General features: G+C 38.4%; 1 protein-coding gene and 1 long non-coding RNA gene across 2 annotated transcripts in view; one reads left to right on the top strand and one right to left on the bottom strand.

Annotated features, from left to right (window-relative positions):
• Nucleotides 1-26,068, bottom strand: part of LOC141481363 (uncharacterized) — a 165,666-nt gene that overhangs the window by 131,228 nt on the left and 8,370 nt on the right. The window lies entirely within an intron of this gene.
• On the top strand, nucleotides 931-25,620 carry LOC141481367 (uncharacterized). The gene is made up of 3 exons (XM_074172758.1): nucleotides 931-1,004; nucleotides 1,068-2,065; nucleotides 25,268-25,620. The coding sequence occupies exons 2-3, from the start codon at nucleotides 1,072-1,074 to the stop codon at nucleotides 25,618-25,620; spliced, it is 1,347 nt and encodes a 448-aa protein (XP_074028859.1). The 5' UTR covers nucleotides 931-1,004; nucleotides 1,068-1,071.

Genomic DNA, 26,068 nt, shown 5'->3' with positions numbered 1-26,068 from the left:
TTGTCGTCATACATATGGATAAAGTTAAGGTTTGTTATAATAAACCATTGTATTTGGGGTTCAGTATATTGGATATGTCGAAAACAGTCATTTATGATTTTTTCTATGATGTCATCAAAAAACATTACGGACCACAAGCTTCTCTTCTCTATACCGATACGGATTCTTTGATACTGAAAATAATGACGGATAATTTTTATAATTTTATGATTGCAAATGTTGACAAATTTGACACTTCTAACTATAGGTTGGGTAATAAATTCAATGTGCCAGTTAGCAAATCGGTGATTGGAAATATGAAGGATGAACTTCCGAGTGATCCCATCATCAGTTTCCATGGCACCGGTGCGAAAGCATATCATGTACAAAGTGTGTCTGATGAAATAAAGAAAGCAAAAGGTATTAAAAAATCAGTTATAAAAAATCAAATTTCAATTGAAGATTACATTAGGATTGTTGAAACAGGCGGTATAATATTTAGAAAGATGAATGTATTCAGGAGTGATTTACATGATATTTACACGTTGATGTGCAATGAAGTCGCGCTATCACATAATGATGATAAGCGATTCATCATTCCTAATACCACCAAGACATTACCTTGGGGCCACAACGATATTGAATTCTATCAGACAAGTTCCGAACAAAATTTAAGAATTCTTTTGAATGTACTGAAAGATGAAAACAGTATAAGTGACAAGAAATTAAATTTACTCATTGCCTTATTGGAAGAGCAATCGAGTAATTGAATTTTTTCACTCATTATCTGGTTTGTTCAACAAATTGTAAAATTCATACTTGTGGAATATTTCAAACGAATTATCCTACCCCACTTCCACCCCCACTCCCATTCCCACCCGAAGTGGTAGGGAGCATACGGCTATAAAACATGAGGAGGAGGCCACAGTTCATCATTCGATTGCAGTCTTTCTTCGAAAGAAGCAGCCAACCTGAGATACCTGCCAGCCAACTTAGTTGAAGTTGAAAATTCCAAGCAGCTTGATGTAAGTACACACTTCCATACTATTTATATTATATTGTCTAATATTTTCATTTTCTCTTTCTAGAATCATGTCTTTTCTAAGGAATGCTCTGATGACCCCGATTACCACTCTCAGTGAGAGACAGTTGGAGGATGTAGAGCGGAGGAGGGTGGTTGTCCTACAGGACATCATGGTACAACCACCAGCTGCACCACCAGCTGCAGCTCCCATTCCACCACCGGGGATGACTTCCACCCAGGAAGTGGCGGCTCCTGACTTGAAGTTCTTTTTCGAGGACTTCAAACCAACCCCCGAGGAGGAGATTGACCCCCCACCAACTTTGTCGACATTCAGACCAACTTCTTCGTCAGCACCCCAAATCGAAGATTTACTGAATGTGTACAACCCGGACCTGGACGAGTCTCTGGCGGATTTATCGCATCTTCAAAGTCTCTTATCGCCCATCGAACTATTATCGCCCATCGATTCAGGGGATGAGTTCGAGAAACCGGTGAAGAGGGCCAAGAAGATGAAGAAGTCCGCACCTGTGAAGAAGTCCGCACCTGTGAAGAAGTCCGCACCTGTGAAGGCATCCAAAGCCAAAGGTGGGAGGGGTGGTAAGTTGAGTGCTTTTCGCAAAAAGTGTGAAAAGAACTCACCTTACGTTGGTTGGCCTACAGCACCCCTTCCAGTGATGGAGGTGCAGAACTTGGTGGAAGTCGTCGCCCAGGTCCATCGGGATGCGTCACCCCCTCCAGTCACCCCCCAGGTCCATCGGGATGCGTCGCCCCCTCCAATCACCCCCCAGGTACGTGTTGAGCATTCCGAACAAGAGGTTGGCCCGGAAAATGTCCTTTCACAGACTGTGGTAGAGGGTAATAAACTCAAAGAGTCTATTACCTATGCACAGTCTGTGAAAAAGAGATATTTGAGGGAAAAGAAGGTTGTGGATGGTTCTGATTCCAGAAAAAGGGCCTTGATGGCGGATATTTCCACCATCGAGGCCCAGAAACTGGAATTAGAAAAGCGACTCTCTTTGCTCAGGGCGAAACTTCAAGAAGGAGATTCGCAACAAGGAAAGAGTTTGGCTTACATCCAAAAATATGGACCTCTTGTTCAGGAATGGGATGCCATGTGCCAGGGGTTCCTTAATACCTAACCCCTTTTGTAAATATATTTTTGTTTAGTTCAAGTTAGATGTATGTTTAGAATAAAAAAATTGTAATTTTAGGAATATAATAAAAACTTGCATGTTAATTTTAAGGTTATGAATGTTATGAATGAAAAAATAAAATGAGGAATATTGGAGTGCATATCTATTTTGGTTGTTGCACACAAAATACTGCGTGGTTGGGGCAGTATCTATTCCTTCATTCTAGTCATTTTCTAGTCACATGTAGTATATAGAATAAAATTAGTTAAATAGAATAATTGTATAGAATTTCCATCATTTGAAAGTGTGTGAATTGTAAAATAGTTATTTTTTCTAGAGAATAAATAAAGGTGATTCTAGTAATGCTCTGAGTATAATTCCAAAACCTTTTGACACTTCTCTCATCATTACTTCTCTCAACATTATTCAAACAAATTTCATTTATGTGAATGTGTAAAAATAAAATCATGAATCTAATTAATATTATATTGGATTTATTCCCCAATTCTCACATCAATACTTGAATAAATAACCTAGTGGGTCTTTATTTTTCACATATTCCCCTTCCCTTACTCTACCCCACTTTCTTCAAATCATATAAATAAGATTGTATTCTCAATATTCTTCAACTTGTTCGTTCATCATGAATCAAGCAACACCAATTATTCGGGAAGCTGATTCCACCAGTGAACCTCATTTTGCCCCACCAGAGAATTGGTCCTATGGTGACATTCAAGTTGCTGTAGTTGATTCAACATCTCCCGATGATGAATTCGATGGGTATTCAGATACAACAATAGAGCTGAATGAAGAACAAGATGTAACCTCAGACGAAGATGAGTTTGAACATGATGAATTCGCCAGCCCAGAACTTGTGGATCAACTGTGGCTTGAAGATCATCAAATCGCTCCACCAAATATCATCGTGGTGGTTGATTCTCCCGAACCTGACATCATCATTATAGATGATGATGATGATGATCAGGTAGGTTAGGTTAGGTTTTCCTCGGAGTGCACATAGTACCTGGTTGGTGCACACGGAATGCTGCGTGGATGGGGCAGCATTCAACCTAACCACTCTATTTGGTAGTAGTGAAAAAATAGGCCTATATCGGTACACCCTTGCGGTGAAACGTTAGTTGTTTCGCTATAAAACGAACTAATTAGAAAATGGAAACAGTTAATCATTATCTTTGAATATCTTTGGAACATTATTTTAATAATGTTGATAAAAATTCGTATCATAAAGAAATTTCAAGCAATGTATATTCGGATAAGTAACGAAGGGAAAGGTTGTATAGGCGATCGCGAAGCGATCGCTTCGCGATCGCTTAACGATCGCTTCGCGATCGTGAAGCGATCGCTCAGCAGGCCGCTTCGCGGCCTGGGGCCCTCAACATCCACCACTTGCATCCGGGGCGCGTTTTTTGCGACCTCCCCCCCACTCCGCCTCCCACTATACCCCCTCCCGTGCAAGAGTATAAATGTAGGAGTTCCTCAATGTAATCTTCAGTTGAGTAGCTATCGTCAGCATGTCAACATACCAGGAAGCCGATTCCACGACCGGACCCCAGGCGGAAGAACCTACAGCGCCACTCCCGGATCTTCAGTTGGAGGATTCCGATATGGAGAATCCAGATATGGAGGCCGATTCAACCACCACGCCTCATCACCCTTCCACATCTTCGGTCCAGGTACTGCATGTGACCAGTACCGAAGACCACTCCGAAGACTCGAGCAGCTCGGATGATGATGACGATCTCTGGGACGACGACGCATTTGCGGAGGAAATGGCGTTTTCTGAGGGTTCGGTGATGTGGCAGTACTTCCCCCGACCCGATGACAGCGACGACGACGACTTGTAATCCTTTCCTTTTTTTTCCCTATTTTTTTCCCTATTTCACCCATCCTTTATCCTTCCTCGGAGTACACATTTTGTTTGGTTGGTGTACACGAGACACTGCGTGGTTGGGGCAGTGTCTACCTCCCTCTCTCCTTTCCACCTTTGAAATAAATATTCTGAATTACAATACCAATTACTCTTATTGACTACTCTGAAAAAACACCCCTCGAATTTGAAATATTGTCTTATGAAAATTATATTTCCAAATCTTGACATGAATTCTGCAATTGTTCAGATTAGAGAGAGCTAGTATGTTATCAAACAGATTCAAATCCACTCGGACGCTTAAACAATCATTTTTCAATGTGATTTATTTTACAAAGATAAGATATTCAGAGAACTTACATATTCTATAACACATTTGTGCATACCTCATATGTATATGGATGTACATTTTAGAGGTATATCCATATATTACAAACTACTCTTCGTATGATTATGTGACACTCAAAATATTCTATTTCTTTGACTGAGTGATCAATCTTATTATTAGATATCTACACTTTGTTTGTAGCTCTGAAAAGAGCTGTATTTTTGTTGACCCGAAAGTCCACGGTAACTGCTCCGCAGATGGGGTGTTGTTGCAATCTCATTATGAGATATCTACTCTTTGTTTGAATAATGTAGCCCTGAAAAGGGCTGTTTTTTTTTTGTTGACCCGAAGGTCCACGGTTACATCTCCAGAGGTGGGGTGTTGTTACATATGATACAGACGGCTATTCTCCTAAAGTTGGTCAAAGGCCTATCACATGCTTTACACCATGTTTGCCCCATCTCCATGAAGCGGGCGGTGTAATGAATGTCGACGTGCTCATAATACCCTCCATTGTTATTCCGCACAGAATAAAAGCGGAAGCAACACCAACACAACTTCTCTATTTCACCGTCAATCGTTTTGATCCTGACATGGCTATCCGTTACACAATACAAATCTAACGGATCATCCAATGTCTCAGTGATATTCAACCACTCAACATTGCCAATAACTACTCCGCTGTCGTCAGTCTCGTGAGTCGAATCTGTTGCGATACCTTCATCTTCTTCTTCAACAAGACCTTCTTCATCATCATCAATATCTAAATCCCCAACACCTTGCTCAATTGCCTCATCGTCTTCGATATTTAAGCCACCTTCTGCACCTTGCTCATTCACCTCATACTGCATATCTCCACCATCATTTTCTTCGTCAACACCCACTATCTGTCCAACGTCTTCAAACTCTTCCACCAGCTCATGGTTATTAATATCTCTCTGAGATAATAATGCTAACACATCAGCTCTCTGGGCAGACATATTAATGTATTCTTGTGGTGATACTTGAATACTGACTGAAGTTTACAATCACTCACCGATTTTTATATGATTTTTGACAGTGGTGGTGGTAGCTCCCTCCACTCTACCCCACTCTTCACGGTACCTGTTTATAAGAGGGAAACATGGGAGCGTGAGAGTGTAGTTAAATTCATCGATTGAATATTTGTACATCTATCAGTGAATATGTCTTTCCCTAAAGAGTAGGATACAAAACCGACAATACGCGGCTTTCCAATCAAAATTGGCAAACATATAGTGTGTTACAACTGCCATGGGTATTGGCCTGAAACATATATCAACCCATGTACCGGCCTGTGTCGTAGATGTGTTGTGGCAAGGAATCCAGACCCACTTCGGAAGAGGATAAATGGTTCTACTCTAGAAGTAAGTGACTACCGCCAGCAGTGCAGAGAATGTTCGAAAGAGATTATGTGTAATAATATGGGCATTTCAAGGAATATATGCATAAATTGTGTAGCGACTTGCGATACATTAGTCCAGCGATGTCTACAATGTGGTGAATATAGTGTGGATTGTTGGAACAATTTATGTAGTGCTTGTCGAAATGATTGGCAATTGTGTGAGAATGTCGACCAATTTCACCCCAACAGAGATGTCCACTTTCGAGAGTGCTGGTGTCTAACCCATGAAGAGCGGATAGAGAGACGGAGGATTCATGGAAATCTTATGCTAACATACACATCTTGAAGTGATTTCAATATGTTGAATTTATGAAAAATAAAACTAATAGTTTACATATTACTTGCATTATTTCTAAGGTTATTATTCTATTTAGTTTTTAATAAATAAAACAATTTTAATACACTATTTTTTTATTTTTTATCTAATATTGAGTACAATCATGATAATGTCATTACACTAAAGAATTTTCATCGATCCATGAGTTGTGATCTTCAGAGAACCCCAGCCACTTTACATAGAGGCGATGTCCTTTTCTTTTTAAAACTCGCTCCACCAAATACGTATTGGGATCTTTCGTTTTATTCAACTCCAGCCCATAAAAACAGCCTTTGATTGGTTGCCCATTCACATCTTCTAATGCATAAGTTATAGGTTCTGTATTATTAACTTTCACAACTTTGAATATTTCAGCTGTAAAATTTGCTGTATAACCTTTATCGAATGCATTTTTATATTTGCTGATTCGAACACTATCCCCAATTTTAAACGTACTTTTTTTACGTTTCACATGTGGACTCTTAGATTCGGCATACATTGACAATTTAGTAGACTGTTTCACATCTGCAGGTTTCATACCAATCGTACGATGAACTTTGTTGTTATACTGACGAGTAATTCTAGGAAGAATGTTCAACCACTTGTAATGACCTTGAAGTGAAAACTCCTTATAAAGCCAACTCTTCAATGTTCTGATTACTCGTTCTGCAATTGCAGCTTTTTTTGTGCTGAATGTTGAGTAATGATTGATGTTGTGTTTCTTCATTAACGATGGGAATTTCGAATTATAGAACTCAGTACCATGATCAGATTGTAAATTTTTTGGAGTATATTTAGCATCTCTCAACACGCTTGCCATAGCTGCAGTAATGAATCACCAGTTTTATTCTTCAACGGCCTTGACCATACAAACTTTGAATAACAGTTGATAACTATAAGGATGTACCTACATCCCTCATTTTCTTTAGAATATGGTTGCATTTCCATCAAATCCATCTGCCACAAGTCAGAAAAACCCTTTATTATTGTCTTCCGACGGGGGAAATTTCGACGCGCCGGCTTGTGTATTTCTTTCACAACCTGCCATTTTGCATTACTCATATTACTGCTCTAAGACTTCTTCAAGATGATAAAATTGAGGAATCACTTTTCTACTGTTCAGGTGCAAGTGTAACGATTGACTATTAAACTTCAATGACTCGCTCAGTAAAAGTATCAACCAACTTAGCTATTACGTCAGTTCGCTTTTCCACATTACTCAATTGATCAGCTAATGCAGAAGTGATGAGTGCATTTTTGTCAATGATTATTTGCACCTCATTATGTTTTGAATCAATATGTTTTCCGATGTTACGTAGCGTTGATGCAATGAATTCTTGGAAATACTTCAGAGTTGTCTCATTAACTTTTCTAATGTGATCGTCAACATATCCTTTAGTAACAGAATCTTTACTGTCTACAGGTTCACCAACATTTTGAAACCGCTTATTCTGAATATCATAATCACCATTTGGTGTGAGAATGAATCCAACACCAGATCTTCCAACTATTGGTTTACTAACACCACCTCTTCTACGACCAAATTTATCAATTGTGGTATGCATAGTTAGATCGTTTGTGATCGACTGAGCCAGTTTCACACATCATGTTCTTGATATTGCGGTCAATAGACTAATCCTTCTTCACGTAATTCCTCAATTATGGCTAATATTTCATTATCATGTCCGGTATGTCCAGCCAGTCGTGAACTCCAAAGTAGTCGAAGGCGATCAACCAATTCTTCGAGTTCATTCCAATAAACATAATCTGTATGCTTATTTCTGATATATTTTTTCTGGGTGGGTATTTTGATCATGCCAGCACCTTCTCTACTAGGGTTTCCATTGGATAATAATGGTAGGATTATTTCTCTATATTTCTTCCAATTATTCGATAGAAGACCTTGTTTTCTCTCATTGTATTTATATGCAGCCTTTGTTAATTTGAGTATATCACCATATGTGGTCATATCGGAAGAGGGGATATTTCTCGATGGTACTTTCATGAATATCAAGTTATATAGTTTTGGAGTGCCCTGATAAGAGCCAATAGTTTTACCATTTTTCATAAACACAATTTTCTCATCGATAAATTCCACATCAGCTACTCCCATTTGTAAATTTCCCGTTTCAGTGTTCATGTGTACTCCAAAGACTGTATCGTAAGAGGGATTTCCTGATAGTAACTTTTTTATATGCTTTTGTACTTCATCACCATCATCGAATACATTAGGTGATTGTGAATCTGAAGTTGTCAATTGAGAGGTTTGAAGATCCTTCGAGGAAGCCCCTTCAAATTTCGGTTTCCACTCACTTTCAATTATAGTTTTGGCTGTTAATGGTGTAGCAGGCTTTGTTTTCTGCATCACTTGATTCATTTGAGATGCTCCTTCAGTATTGGTAGATATTACTTTCAAAGGTGTTATTATTGGCTCATAGATCCTCTCGAGTGCTGATTGATCACCTAGACGACTACTTTTGATATAATTGAATTTCTTCCGAACGGCATCCGTTGCTTCAATTAACTTTCTTTTTAAACATATTTCATCATCATTTTTTCCCTCCATAATTCACTCCAAGAATTTGTATAATGAAGTGTTATCTCCACTATCTAGCACTCAAGTGATTCAATTCTTCAAGAACGTCAAGGATATATGAAAGCGTCGAATCCTTTTCGATAACGTCCATTTACCACTTCTCGATCCTTATCAATTACTAAAAATCCATATTTATCTTCCCAACATCTCGCACACATATCTTGAAATTGCTTATATGTTACATCTGGTGATACATGGTCGGAAAAAATATGATTGAGATTCATATCATCTTGTTTGAACATTACGATAAAATTTGCATTATCTCGTATCAATTGTTTCGGAACTCGTGAATATGTTTGGGCTAAATAGAAACAATCCACATTTTTATGACGACCCATACTGAAATATGATCGTATAACATCCTGTTTCTCGCACATAACATCATCAAAAATGAATATCGAATCAGGTTTGGCGTCTGAAGGCTCTACTATTTCACCTGCATTATTGGCAAAAGTGTAAAAACCCAACCCTTCGATTGGAGACAATACTTCACGTAAATACTCGTATTTAGGTTGATAAAGAAACTTTGAATAAAGATAAACATTTGCGAATCGTAATCCTAGAGGATGCGTTAGCAAAGAAATCATAACATTTGTCTTGCCACAGTTAGAAGGTCCAATAATCAGGCCGCGAATAGAAAGTGGAAGTAAAGATCCGTGACGTTGTTTGACATCGCTTCCCGATCCACCACCCACTTTTTCATCGAAATTATCGATGGAAAATTGCTGCTTCTGCTTCAATATGCGCATTGTATGACAGTTGGAGACTATATAAGCAGGGTTCCACATCGATTCCTTTATTTAAATAGGGGTTATGAGTCGATGCAGATCTACTGAATTGCATTCAAATAAAACTGGTAGAGGATTGATCAATTCCCTCATCAATAATCTACCATTTGAATTACACTTACCTGGCTATCAGTATTGCGGTCCGGGCACCAAATTGCAGAAAAGATTGTTGAGAGGTGATTCGGGTGTCAATCAGCTGGATTTTGCATGCAAAAAACACGATATTGCATATTCACAGAACCCCGATAATCTTGCAGCTAGACACATAGCGGATAAGGAGCTTGCAGAAAGTGCTTGGAATCGTGTCAAAGCAAAAGACGCTACTATTGGAGAAAAAGGAGCTGCTTGGCTAGTTACGAATATAATGAAAGGGAAACGCCGATTTGGTATGGGTTGTGACTCATCTCCCAAGCAGTCACACATTCCGAAGAAAAAGCGTTCTATTAAGAAAAAAAAAAGTTAAAAAAATATTGAAAGCTTCTAAGGTGATAGCTTTTGGTTCTGGGATCGTTCAGAAAGTGCGTGATGTTCTACACAAAGCGGGTGGAAGTGAATTTGTTGTCAAAAATTCTAAAAGAGCAGCTGAAATTGCACTCAAAGCAGCACGCAAATATATGAGGGCTGCAGGTGGGAAAAAGAAAATTCGCACACCGCGAATCATACCAATTCCTAAAATTGGTGGAATACTACCACTCATTCCAATTTTTGCTGGTGTATCAGCACTAGGTAGTTTAGCCGGTGCTACTGCTGGTATAACGAAAGCAGTTCAAGCAGCAAAAGCGAGTAGGGAGCAGTTGAGTGAGACAAATCGCCATAATAAACACATGGAGGCAATTGCTATAGGTAAACAAGGAAGTGGTATCTACTTGAAGCCTTACCGCAAAGGATTAGGAGTCTATTTGAAACCTCAAAATTCAAAAAACTCATAAATTTGCTACCTGAAAGAGCTCTCTCCAATATCGACCTCAACTATTACGCTAAGAAAATGACGATTCCATATTTTCGGGGGGTATATATGCGTGACGATTTACCAAAATCAGGACCACTCCGATATGAATCTGCCATAGTAAATTTGGATAGTCGACATGGTCAAGGGACACATTGGGTAGCATATAGAAAAAGGGGAACTTCGATAAAATATTTTGATAGTTTTGGCGATTTACCCCCTCCCAAAGAACTGATTCACTATTTTTATATGGGTTCGAATCCTATCAATACTATCACATATAACTATAAGCGTGAACAACGATTCAACACAGTATGGTGTGGCCATTTGTGTTTGAAGTTTCTTCAGAACAAGACATGGAGTTAACACCAGTACAGGATAGGGAGAGTATCAAGAGGATGGGTCATTCATTGATCGCATATTCCAGAGTACGCACTTTACAAAAAATGAGTAAAGAACAACTCGCTGATATGCCGAAAGAGGTGTTGATTGGGTGTGCATCACATGAAATTGCATCTGTATGGGATAAGTTACCACAAAACCTACAAAATGATATTGATGTCTTGAAGTATCAGTACTGTCAAGAGCATTACAATGATTCCAGCGGTAGCAGTAGTAATTCCGATATGAATGATGGTCCACCTACAAGAAAAATTTTTTGTTGTTATTGTAAAGTGAATGATGTGAATGTAGTCACACATAATGATATGGATAGACCACCGAAAAAGCGACGATTGGTCCACAATTTCTGCTGTCAGCAATAAAAAGACATGAATCATCGAAAATTCGTCAGTCATGTCACGCACGTTTTCATTGTCGGGATACTCTAGCGAGTTGAGTGCCAACTTCTACCCACCCATCGAATTGGATACCAATAGTAATTATGGTCTGGGATTACATGGTTTCTACTCCTACAATTCCATATTCAATGTAGATGCTAAGAATAATGTTATCGGCTATTCGAAGACAATTATCTCACCCCCCACTATTATAAAAATTCCACCTGGGGCATATGAAATTGATGAAATTAATAAGGTGATTCAAAGATTCATGAAATCCAAAGAAGTGCAACAAGAAAATGGAATTGAAGAAAATATCGACGAAGTATTTCTCCTACGTGCAAACAACAACACTCTGAAATGTGAAATGCGATCGAAATATTACATTCATCTCAAACATGAAAACAGCATTGCTGAACTTCTAGGGTTCGATGACAATGTTTTCAATTGTGGTGAAATACATGAATCAACATTGCCCGTGAATATCAATAAGGTGAGGATTATTCGTGTGGATTGTAATGTCACAGCTGGAGCATATTCGAATGGCGATGAAATCCATAGCATCTTTGAATTTGATATTGATGTAGAGCCCGGTTACAAACTCACCAAGGAGCCACAAAATATTATTTATATGCCAATCCGACCTGGTGGTCGTCAGTACCTCGACAATATCACTCTTCGCATATTGGATGATAATGGTAATCTGATCAATTTCAATGGTGAAAAAATAATAGTCAAATTGGAATTGATAAAGCTATAATAATCATCATTTCTCATATATTTATTCACAACATCGACGACAGTCATTAGTAACAATCATCGTTTCTCATACGTTGATTCAGAACATCGATGACTGTCATTAGTGTATCATAAAGAAAATGAGTAAAGGAAGCATCGATAAGTTTGGTCGCAGAAGTAAGGCAGTTTCAAATACTGTTTTGCGTGGGCAGCTTGGAGTTGGTTTCAAATTAACAACCGATGGAAACTTTGATATGGAAAATAAACGTTTGAAAAATATAGCAGAGCCTGAAGAGAGTACGGATTGTGTTAATCGAGGATATGTCGGTTTTTACATCTCAAAGATGAGAGGAGAATTAGATACTGATAATGACAAAATTAATTTGAAATTAGATGGAGTAGAAAAATATTCCGTATCAGTGAGGGAAGATCTCATTACGCTTGGACTGAAATTAGTAGAATTTGTAAAAAAGTATGAGCATATGGATAAGGATATCAAATCGCTGCAATCTGATTTGAAAAAACAACCCTCGATAAACATTCAAACGATCGAGCAAAAACGATGGTGAGCGATGATCATCTGTGAAAAAAGCCAATATAAAGCTGAAGTTGATCAAATTGTTACTCAGTATTTGTTACTTCCTAACGCTGAGCAGGTGATATTCATTGATGAAACTATAAATTCTGCGATTATCGTTTCTAATAATGGGGTTGTGCTTCAATAGTCAGCGATTGCCGCAGCGGCAGCAGTTGAGTCAGCATAATGTATTTGGTGGAGGCTATGATCATGTGCATTTAAAGAAGCGAAAATCCAGCAGTCGATTCATTCCACGTATATCTGCCAAACGGTCAAGATATAGAATAAGTGCTAGTAGCCTGAACTTTCTCAAATCTATTGGCTTGAAGGTGCGATATAAAAAATAGTAATAACATGGCGACAATCACCACAAGTGATAAATTGGAAGTGTTCGAGGAGCCCATGTTCGACCATTCCCTCATCAGCCTTCATGAGCATACATATAAGCCGTATGGTTCACCATATTACAAAAATTCAGATGAAATACGAATTCCAATCAATTATCAAGATCTCATACTCGATATTGCAGATAGTTACATTTATATCGAGGGGAAGTTCACACCATCTGATGCCACAAAGCGGTGCTACCTATCCAATAATGCTCTCGCCTTTCTCTTCGACGAAATTCGCTATGAAATGGGTGGTGAGCAAGTGGTTGTTGTTCGAAAACCCGGCATAACTACCACAATGAAAACGATGATATCATTCGGAAAAACGCATGCAAATTCGCTACTACCGATAGGATGGGGACTCGATGTGAATAAACAAGATATATTCGATTCCGTTAGCAATGTATTTAGTCTTAAATTACCCTTGAAGTATCTCATGGGTTTTGCTGAAGATTACAATAAGGGGATAATGAATGTGAAGCAGGAGCTCATTTTGATTATAGCTCGCTCATTCAAAAATTCATTCATTGGAGAAGTCGATGCAGATTTGGAAATCAATAAAATAGAATGGAGAATCAGGCACATTGTGCCGGAAGATCGACAGAAACTGAAACTATTGAATCGCATAAATAAAAATGGTAATAATGCTAAAGTGAAGGTGGCTTATCGTATGTGGGACCTTTATGAATTACCCACACTTCGTGATACATCCTCGGATATATGGGCGGTGAAGACAACCAGCAGCCTCGAAAGACCACGATATATCATCATCGGCTTTCAAAACACCGACCAATCCGAAAATATGTCAAAAGATGTGACGAAATTCACACATGTGAATATTAATAATATTCGACTATCTCTGAACTCTGAAGTATACCCATATGAGCGTTGGAATCTGGATTTCGACAAGAAGTTAGACTCATCAGCTTACTATACATATGAAAACTTCCAACGTAGCTACTATTATAAAACTATGAGTGAACCGATGATGGATATTGGTAGCTTTCGCAACAACCCACTATTCATTATCGACTGCTCCCATCAACCCGAAGCTATGAAGTCATCCACTGTCGACATCAAAATAGAATTCGAAACACGCAAGGTGAAGTTTCCAGCAAACACCAAAGTATATGCACTCATCCTCCACGATGCTGTTCTATCATATAATGCTCTTAATGGCTCTGTTCAAACTGGATTGTAATAATATTGACATGTAATATGCTATGAAATATTCGATATTGATGAATAATAAAACACTCAATAATTATGTTATATCTTTTATTCACCAAACAATTAGATACAAACAAATATGGATTGAAACATTATTTTATTCACAAACATATACAACATATTTCAAATATTTACAACACCATCATTTATCGCTTCTTCCAGTTGCGGGTTGGGACTCTGTGGTTCCAATTGATATTTCTCTATGATATTTTGCGTTAGGTAGGTGCATATGTCTTGAAGAAAATGTTTCAAGTCTGCTTCAATTATTAACTCACAGAACTCATCCAAATTTCTACTCCCATATGAATATTTATGACACAATGCCACACCGAGTTCATACTTCTCACTAAGCTCCAAAAGTTTTCGCACCTCTTCAGCATCGTAACATACACTCAAATCATAATTTGATGAATGTAGAGCATCAAAACTCAGATCAGCCATCTCCCAAGCCATTTTTCTTATGGCGGAATCCAAATCCACTGCTTCCGGCCACTCTTGGGCTGAATATTGCATCCACATATTTATAGAATGGTGAGTTCTGAAAATTCATAAATGGCATTCATTAGTTTGCAAATAATATAAAAAAAAATACTCACTTGAAATCTGACTATGTCTATGAAGTGACCAAGTTGATACATATTTTATATTAATCTACCATATTTTCACTATTTACAAAAAAAATTCATAATTTCAAAATGTTCAATCTAAAACATTGAATTTCATCAATGATCGGGTTTTAGCACCAGGATAATCCTGCGAACTTTGACCCATATAAGTAAGTGTGAATTTGGCTTTGGATGAATTCACTTCACGAATGAAGTCTTCTGGTAATTGCTCTGTGACACGTTTTGGAAGCCATGCTTTAAAAGGAGTATCACTTTCCTCATCCAATGAAACTACTTGAATTGATTTACCATATCGTGTGGAATACATTGACATTTTTTCAATTTTATATTCTTTATCAATAACCAGAGCGTTTATAGATTTCTGCTCTAAAGCTTCACTTTGTTGAATTATAGAAAAATTAATTTTTTCAATGTCAAATTTCAAATTATCCATATTCATAAATATAGTGAAATTACGGTTAATTAAAATAAAATATATATTCACCTCACTGACGAAAACGCTTTCTCGGATGGGTTGATACTCGTTGTCTTCACTTTGGAATTCGACAAATACTTCTGTTTACCTATTTGGGTATTTTAGAGTGTCTAAACTGAATGTGGAAGCATGATATTCTGAACTTATATAGGAATTACCAACAAGGGAGGGGGCAACGCCGAACCCCACTGTTCAAGGTTATATTCTGTGCACGTCACGATTTCATTCAAGGTCAACATGCAATGCCACAGAGCAAGCTCAAGGTAGTCGAAGTGTCGAACGTCAAGGTCAAACCCCACACTCAAGGTCAAACACCGCATTCAATCTCATACTATGTGTACGACGTTCAAGGTTAGGTGACGTCATACGATATTCTGAACTTATAAAGGAATTACCAACAAGGGAGGGGACAACGCCGAACGCCCACTGTTCAAGGTTATATTCTGTACACGTCACGATTTCATTCAAGGTCAACATTCAATGCCATGGAGCAAGCTCAAGGTAGTTGAAGTGTCGAACGTCAAGGTCAAACCCCACACTCAAGGTCAAACACCGCATTCAAGCTCATACTACATGTACGACGTTCAAGGTTAGGTGACGTCATTCAAGGTCGTGTGACGTCTCAAGGTCAAAAGGGGTGGGGGGAGGCGTTCAGTCGGCATTAGCACCCTACTATTCTATCCTTGATAATGTCAATACCCACAATACAATTTCACAACATCCAGTGGTCTTTCTGTGTTGTTACTATTGACGGTTTGTTGACAAGCCGCGTGTTAGACTTTTTGACCTGTTTGATCGTAGTTGCTTCAATTTCAAGTTATATTCAAGAAGATGGATGTTGATTTTAATGGTGGTAGTATTACTCGAATAGATATATCTGAGAAAGCAAATGCAATAGTATCTAATATGTTACCGGCCAAATCCAAGTTAGTTTATGTGACAACATAATATGACCAATTTCGTGAATGGTACGTCAAGAAACAGTTGAAGAATTATTACTTATAACTATAGATCTATTTCTATTGAACCTTGAACCTTGAAGAACCTTCACTGTTTCAAATTCTGATACCATTGAGATATACCGCAAGTATAGAGCACTACGGCCGCCTCATACAAAAAGTAATAGATCATATTCGGAATATTCGACAGGAAAATGTATCAACCAGCTTGATTATGAAATAGCTGGGAAAAGACATATATAAGAGCTACACAGGTCACTGTTTCAGGAGAATCTCTGTAACTCTTTTATACAATGCAGGGGGCAACTATACATTCATGAAACATCACGGTGGCTGAAAAGCTGCCTCCGTAGCAGAAGCATACACCGAAGATTGTTTGAATAACAAATTTGAGATTTTTAACAAAATATCGAATTGTCTATCTTCTTCCAAACAAACTGAAATATCTGACGAATATGTGGAATCAACTCACATCACAATTGATTATTATTCCAAATAATAAAATTGTTTTATGATGAATGATCGATTAATAATTGACTTTCTCAAAAATAAAACCTTCAAAATGTAATATTTCATGTTTACTTTGACAGTGAAAAAATGTTTATTTTCCACGGTGAAAAAGTGGACATACACGCATCAACAGAGATGTAGAAATGTCAAATTCTGTGACAGTTGAACAAAAACACATTTTTATACAGAAAATCATCGTAAAGAGAAGAAGTAATATTGAAAATACCCATATGGCAAATGACAAATATAAATAACTCACCTTTTCCGACATCAGCTCTTTGTTTGGTCTAACTTTTTCAAACAGTTTTTTCATAATCATCCTTTGTATTTGCGCCAAAGATGCAAATTTTTTCATGAGCTTCAACCTATTTGAGAAATGGCAAACTTCGTTGGAAAAAGAACATCTTAGTGTTGTTTGAAACACAGTCTCTCCAAAAAACAATTTCTTCTTGATTTTCTGGGTAAAGTGCATATGAAACACTTTTCAGATATCGCAATACATCTCCTGCATTCATGGTTACCAAAGAAACATTGAAGTAGCGGAGGGGACATTTGGGAGGAACAGGATTCACAATTTAGTTCATTGACTAGCAAGTGAACCAGAGTTTCTTCCGTTTTGTTATATGTAATGTAATAATGAGTTATCTACAAGTCATTGTTCAATAGATTTGCTTCATTTCATTCAAAGAGCTTCTGGGAAGGTGATTATTTAGCATTTTTGACTTTACACTGCTCTCCAAGTTCGAAATATAGTGAATGTTGACATTGGTAACAGGATGGTACTAACGGTAAGATATAATTCACTTCAATTTTGGAGAGATAAAATTCAGTCTGAATTAACTATAAACTATTTTCAATACTTTTCAACTATCGTTACGATTTTGTTCAAAATTTATTTTCCTGTTCGTCACCAAGAGAGTTGAAACATATCATTAAAGTTTGGCAAACTTTAGAGTTTACTTTACAGGGCTACCCTGACAATCCTTTGAAAATTCAGGAAAAAAAGTTGAAAACGCAATTCTAGCTATGAAAATGGAAACACCACTGTTCCGAGCTTTCATAAAATTATGTGTTTATGAAACATTGGAAACAAATTAGGCTAGGCCGGGTCTGTCTGAAGGATAACTAGATTTATTGAGGTTATTTGTGTATTTTCACAAATTATTATTTGTTTCTGAAACGTAATTATATGTTTTCTAGTGCGTAGTAATATAACAAAATATTCATTTATTCGTTTCAAATGTGAAGCAACAATTTTAATGCAGGCAAAATTTGACATTCGAAGAACTGAGAATCATTTAGGAATCAATAGCAATTACGAGCGTGTCGTGAAACTGCGTAGAAATGTTTTGCAAAAATTATGAGGAGGTACAGAATCGGTGTGTTACATTATACACTGTGTCCCAGCTGAAAGTTGTCACCACCTAATCTGCAAACAGCAATTGTGGAAACTATAAAGATTTGTGGGCGTCAAGAACTGGCTTCGAGAGGAACAAACGATTCTAGCCCTGTTTCTATGACTTATGAGGAGTCAGTCATAAATGACAGCAATTTCAGAGCCATCTTAAGAATGAGGATGGAATACAAAATTGCTCAAACACAGCGAAAACATTGCTCTGAACGCGACATATATGACCGCCAAGGTCCAAAATGATCCGATATCGATTTGTGGGAAAATGATTTAGAAGAAAATTGTAAAATATTTGAATGAAGCGAAAACCTTCGGTTTTGTAGAGGAAACTGCGATATTTCGGGACATGAACAACTTCCACTATGTGTTAGATACACAAAAAAGGTCGAAACTTGTTATGCAGTGAAAGAAAATAATCTCGGATTTGTGAAAGTCAATAATACAACTCCACAACCATTGGTTGACACGATCATAGTGTCTCTGAAAAAACTTGCCATTGACTGCAACGACATGATGAGACAGGGGTACGATGATGAAAATAATGAAGTTGCCATCAGCTGTTTCCACTACTTCAAAATCGAGTTTTTCTTGTTTCGAATGTTTGCACAAACTGAATTCTGATCATGAAGCTATCTCTTATATAACTACGAAACACTATGATGAGGTATATTTTATGAAAACTTCATTGCCACCTATTTGAAAATACCTGAAAAATAGATAAATTAATTGACATCACAGGTATGGGACAAGGGGTGAAAATATTCGAATACTCAACTATATTATAATCCAAGGTTCAGGATGTGAAAATATATTTCTTTCCAAAATGTTTGTGTTTTCTTTATTGGGCCGGATACTTTTTGGACCACCCTGTCTCCCAGTTGTCTCACAGCCAAAATCATTGCAATATGATAGTTAACAATAGTTACATCGTATTCTTCTATCGACGTGATTCAATGGGAGATTGAATCTCATCAAGTTCACATCGGTCGGTGGCCGGAAGGTTCGACGTGGGTGCTTTGTTCACTCAGTCAATTGGCCGATGTGTGATTCGATGGTTCAAGCCGCAGGCTGCACGCTCGATTTTCACTTGCTATCATCTAACCCGTCTTAGGAATCACACGTTGGAAAGTAAGACTTCGATAGTCCGTAGCTGGCATAGGTTTCGACTTCGAGGGTTGTCGTTCGTAGGGGTGCGATACCTGGTTAACGGAAAAAACATATTTTATACATATTTTTTCAATAACATCATCAGGAATTAGCATGTTAGCATGTTAGCATGATTGAATCCTATGTTTCAGATTCAGATATTCAACTTTCCAAAGAGTTTACGCGCCAACTGAGATGAAATTTTGACGCGCATATGAAACCAAATTGTACTCGCCCCAGAAGATAGCTATTGGTCATACAAACTGATTTCGATAGTACATTGGCAAAATATGACGCAAGTGGGCGGAGTCGTTCAACAGAGAAAGATTTTACGTTTCTGCGCTCTCTCAGTTGGCGCGTACTATATTTACTTTCGCGTAGATACGTATATATTCCTGATTGGGAAGAAGGAAAAGATTCATTCGAGAAGGAGCACTTATTCCGTTATTCAAACAAATTGAAATTTTGTTCTTATCCAATGATTCAACTGTTGTGTATCTGCACATCAAGTGTTTATACAAGGCATATCTGCTGAAGCTTCCATACAATATCTGCAGAACTAGGTTTCTGACATATTCCAATTTTGCAAACGTTAGTGGATCAACAAGAACAATGACTAACTTAACACAACCAGTCAATTGAAAATTGTTATTAATGATCCGTAGCTCAAAAATTTTTTTGAAAACAACAACTGTCAAATATTATGTTTTCATTTGTGTATTCAATTTGGAATGAATTTCATTATCTGTGAAAATATTGATGATTTCAATAAATATTTTTCCAAAAATTCAAAACAGTTGTTGTTTCAAGCGATTTCGAAATGCAAAGTTGAGATTTTGAGAATCAATTCATCAATATTTTCTTGATGAACCTTTTTTTAAAAATATAGCGTTTTCGAAATACAAGTGTTGAAAATAAAAAATTTAAATTTTATTTTGTCCAGAACTTCTAATATATTAGCCTCAGTTGAATATGATGTATATTCCTCAGCATTTAGGTTTGATTAAGAAAGAATGGTCCAACAAAAGGATCACCCCAAATTCCTGCCACAAAATTTAATTTTGGAAATATTGGATGTGAATTTGACGTGAAATATATTTGAATCACTTCAGGATCGAAAATTTTGACAATTCATTTTCCTCCCAAGATAAAAGGTAAATTCATCCAAAATAACGTATGATGTACAACAAAGTCATACAATTGACGAATTTCGTGAGGATCTCACAAAATTTAACTCTTCTGTCGATGTGAGGGTGGCACTTGCACTTGTCACTGCTATATATCGTATTTCAAATGTTGATGGCTCTCTTCATATGCACATGAGAACATATTGTTACGTTATTCCCCGTGGGTTCCCCAGTAGTCAACTACACTGAACAATAATCAAACTTAACTCCATTCCACTTTATAAATACAACAAACACTTCAACTAAAACTTCGACTATTATTCGAATATCTATCGCCTTACTAGATCGCTCCACGTACCGCACTGTCACTTCCGCTTGACTGTGGCGATGGGCGAGTGGATGGCGCTTATATTCGGCAATCGAAGGCGCCAGAATATTCCTCGAAATTCCATCGAAGTCGGTAGCATTATTCTCAAAGTAACGCCACGCCTGGAACGGTGGCGAACGTCGAACATTCGCGCACTCTTAGCTACGTCATAGTTGGTTTATGGCTTCCAGTGGCGGCCGGCGTTATTTTCTTTAGGGCATGATTTACAACAATATGAAAATTTTCCAGATATTTCGTTCAATTTTTTCAATGAAATGAGCCTATATAAAGTCTACAGTCTCTAAACTTTGAATAATTTAGACATTTCGGGCAGTTCCGGAGCCTTATTTTTGGGGAAAAAGCTGAATGAAACACCCCATATACAGTGTTGTAATCTGACGCAGAAGTAGATTTCCTTCAAAACTATATTAGGTTTCCATATACCTATCTCTTCTGCTTTTCACACAAAAGGCGTTTATATATTTCACTGATGAGTAATTTTTTCATCTCAACAATGGAACACCCTGTATTGCAATGAAAAGCAAAAAAGCATTTTATCGAAAAATTAAGAATCATAAATAGTGTATTATATTAATAAATGCTCAAAATGGTGTCCATTATTCTCGATGCACAGGCGAAGTCTTTCTTGAAATGAGTGCTGAACCCTGGATAATATATTTTGCGATATGGAACGAAACACTTTTCTTATTCATACTTTCATATCCTGAGGTGTCGTTGGCGGTGTATCGTGAACAATTATTTTGATATATCCCCATAAAAAATAGTCGAAACTTGTAAAGACCGGAGAACTGGCTGGCCAGTTCTGTTGACCTCTTCGTCCTATCCATCTATTTGGATATTGTCTATCCAACTCGTTTCTAACACGTCTATCAAATTGTGCTGGATCACCATCTACCTGCATCCACATCAGTTGACGAATATTAGGAGGTATACTTTCCAATAGCAGGGCCTTGCAAAAAAACCAGGGGGGAAATAATCTCAATTTTCCGAACCCTACCAGCAAAATTTCTCAACTTTTGAAAAAATTAAAGCCGAGGGATTAGTTACTACAGTAATATATTGATTTTCCTACTTAGCTATCCAAAGATTGGCATAATGACTATTCCGGCTAGGGTATGCACAAACAGAAATAAATTTTGGTGATTATAAAAATAATAATGGGAATTATTCTACTTTGGACCAAGGTCCTCGATCTTCCACTGTATCCACCATGTATAGGAATATTCAATACAAATGATTGGAAACAACACTCAAATAATATTATGCTTATTATTCTCCACTATTGTTTTTTCTATCTTCACGGCCCGAAATTTCTTAACTTTTCCAAGTCGAAAAAACAGCGAAAAGTTGGGGATTTTGTAAAATTGTCACTTCAAAATTTGTGAACTGTTCAGGACTGTTTCTGTTTTTTTCGTTAATAAGCTGTCGCCCTCATACGAACGACAACTCTCAGAAGTTGAGAAACTTGTGAGAGCTAAGGGCTAACGAGATTTTGCCTTTTAACGTGTGATACCTAACACGGTTGCAGAATCATTCCAGTTTCAGCCAGATAAATTATCTCGAGAAAAATATCTGGTCGAAGTGGGAATCGATTCCTCGGTCTTCCGATTGTGAGTCGGGTGCACTACCACCGCGGCCAATTCCACAACTGTTCTCTTACTTGGGAGAATTTTTGAAGTTTTCAAACAACTCAGAATTTGAAAGTATGGGATCTCCAAGTTATGCATGTTGAGAAATCACAACATTCTCCTGGTTCTTTCCCTTTTCTTATTACCTCTCCCTTTCTTTTCTCTCATTTTCATTTTTTTTTAATTTTTATTATTTTTTTACTATTATTTTTTTCTATCTTCACGGTCCAAATTTTCCCAAGTATTTCCCAAGTCGAAAAAGCAGGGGGGGAGTGGGCATAACCCTTCATGTGTACTCTTTACAAACAGTTTGCACAGAGTACCAGCCATCCACTATTCAACAACACGAGCACCTCACATCTGCACTCCACAAAGTTTCAGTCACGAATGAATGATTTCGCCTTCTGTCAACGCATTGAAATTGGTCGCCTGTGACCGCGGCTCTAGTGGGACTCTTGAAACAGAGTACGCACGTCTACACTTCGAGAAGTTCCAACGACCACTGACATACTCATTTAGCCTTCTGTAGGCGCATCGAGTTGGGATTGTTGGTGGGAAGGTTAACTCTGATGCTCATCAATTTGGAATGATGGGGATTATTCGTACCCTACTAGCGATGTGCGCACAATTGGACAGATTGTGGTGGGAAGTGGTTCGCTATCGACTTTATAAGAATTGATTATTTTCATATTGAATCATGTCATTCCAAACTACAGATTCTTTCACAGAGAACGTGTTGGACGTGCTGGAGGGGGAGTTGGCATTTTGCCAAACGATCCCTACAGTGTGTCCAATACGACATTGACAGTGCTCGATTACACGGTACTGAGGCCGTGGGGGTCGAAATTCAACTGAGCAGGGGTTGTCACAGAATAATCTCGGTTTACAACCCTCCGAACATTCGTCTACTCCCAGAATCTCTGGATGAACTGCTGATGGGAAGCAACATTCCGACAATTGCTACTGGCGACTTCAATGCCAAGCACAGACCTTGGAGCAGAGCCACAAATCGAAACGGCCAAGCGCTCCATGCGCATGTTGACAGGCATGAATATCTTGTACTGGGACCAGATGAGCCTACGTACTATCGCGGGCAGACTAGGCCTGACGTACTAGACATCGCGCTTCTCAGAAACGTCTCTCTGACTAGCGAAATTTACGTTCTGTCGGAACTGGATTCTGATCATAATCCAGTAATCCTGTTATTGGGCGATGACCTTCCTCCCCCTGATTATCGCATGAGATCCAAGACGGACTGGGATGCCTTCACAGCCCAGCTCGAAGAGATGCGCGCCCCTCCTGAGGTACTCGATTCTCCCGACGATTTCGACGCGACAGTTGAGCGTTTCGAGCTTTCTGTGAATGATGCGTTTCGAGCGGCCACCTCCAGGGAGGAGTGTCCGCTGAAGAGCTACAACGAGTTTCCCCCTCGTATCAAAGCCTTGATACGAGAGAGAAATCGCCTGAGAAGGCTCTATCAGCGAACCCTTTTCCCAGGGGACAAAACAGCGGCGAACAGGATGGCCAATCAAGTCAAACAGGCCATCATTGAGCATCGAAACGAAAGGTGGGAAGAGCTCTTGGAATCCTTCGAACCTGGGAGTGACGAGCTTTGGCGAGTCACTTGTAGGCTCAGGGGGAAGAAGACCGCTCTCTCACCCATTCACGGAGAGCGCGGAGTGTGCTACTCCCCCGCCGACAAGGCGTTAGCCTTTGCAGACACGATGGAACGTCAGTTTCAACTTAACGTTGACGACGATGACGACATCGATCGCGATATGCTGCTGGAAGACCGGGTTCACCGACTCCTTAGGGAAGATGACGACGACGACATCCGTCCGGCTTTGGTCATATCAAGGCTGCAAAGACCAAGAAGGCTCCGGGGGTCGACTCAATAACCAACAAATTGTTTGAAGAGACTCCCGGAGAACTGCGTTGAAGGGTCATATCAAGGCTGCAAAGGCCAAGAAGGCTCCGGGGGTCGACTCAATAACCAACAAATTGTTGAAGAGACTCCCGGAGAACTGCGTTGAATTTCTCTTAAACTCAATCAACAGTTCGTTGGCCCTCAGACACTTCCCTAGAAGGTGGAAGCATGCGATCGTCGGCATGCTCCCAAAACAGGGTCAGAACCAGCTGTTCCCGCAGAATTATCGCCCGATCAGTCTACTCTCGTCATCGTCAAACCTACAACATTCATGATGTACTATGACGTCAACAATCAGTATGAGTGGGCAATGAGCCAATATCTTTCATATGGAGGCTTTGAGTGGACAGATTTTAACATAGATATCACTCAAATTCCTGATGATGCCGATGAACGATACATTCTGGAAATGGACTTGGAATATCTCCAGCATTTGCATGACAAACATAAAGATCTACCATTTTGCTCGGAACATATATGTCCTAAGAAGAAAAAACCTCCAGAAAAAGCTAAACAGCTTTCAAAGTTGATGGGTACTTTGCAACCGAAGAAGAAATATATTAAACATTACAGGGTATTGAAGCAGGCTCCAGCACATGGATTGATATTGAAGGAAATCCATCGAGTGTTGAAATTTGAACAAAGTCCATGGCTGAAGTCCTATATCGATTTGAATGAAATGTTACGCGCAAAGGCATCAAATGAGTTTGAAAAAAAATTATATAAGTTAATGAACAATGCAGTCTTCGGTAAAACTATAGAGAACGTTCGGAAAAAAATTATCATCACACTTCTCACCGAATGGAGTGGTAGATATGGAGCAGAAGCCTACATTGCTGAGCCTAAGTTCAAGTCTTGCACCATATTCAATGAAAACTGTTGAGCTTAATAAGCTTAATAAGCTGCAAATTTTCCTAAACAAGCCTATATATGAAGGACAGGCTATTTTGGATTTGGCAAAGACAATCATCTACGATTTCCACTATGAATATATGGTGGAGAGCTTCGGAGACGGATGTACCGTTATGTATACCGATACCGATTCTCTCATATACGAGCTGCGACAAGACCCTTACGAGATAATGAAGCGAGACTGTCATCAACGCTTCGATACTTCGGATTATCCATCCAATAATCAGTTCAACGTTCCTTTGGTGAATAAAAAGGTTCTCGGGATGATGAAGGACGAGAACAATGGCGTACCGATGTCGGACTATGTTGGACTTCGTTCTGAATTATATGCAACGAAGGTACTGATAACTGAGGGTGATTATGAGGAGAAAAAATAAATTTCTGAATGAGGGATATGATGAAGATGAAATTGCGATGGAATTGAAGAATTTGGGGAGCACCAAGAAAGCAAAGGGAGTTAAAATATCGGTTATGATAACGTCAATCACGTTTGACGGTTATGAAGAATGTCTCAACAATTGGAAATGTATGAGTGTCACTCAAACACTAATTCGCTCTGACAAATATCAAGTGCACTCCATCGTCCAGGAAAAGATCGTCCAGGAAAAGATCGTCCAGGAAAAGATCGCCCTTTCCCCTGAAGATGATAAAAGATATCTAATACCCGATTCTGATGAAACTTTACCATGGTGGTATTATTGCATAGCCGAAGAAATTGATATATCATAACTTTGTTAATTCATTAAAATAAAATGTATGATTTGGAATTGACTATTCCTGTTCACTTCCACAATGATAAATCTTTTGAAAAACTATTACTTCTCG

The sequence above is a fragment of the Leptinotarsa decemlineata genome, unplaced genomic scaffold (genome assembly GCF_025532065.1).
Source record: "Leptinotarsa decemlineata unplaced genomic scaffold, Ldec_3_MD MMD2_tig00000157_RagTag_RagTag, whole genome shotgun sequence".
Taxonomy (NCBI): Eukaryota; Metazoa; Arthropoda; class Insecta; order Coleoptera; family Chrysomelidae; genus Leptinotarsa; species Leptinotarsa decemlineata.
This window is presented reverse-complemented; position numbering and strand designations above follow the sequence as displayed.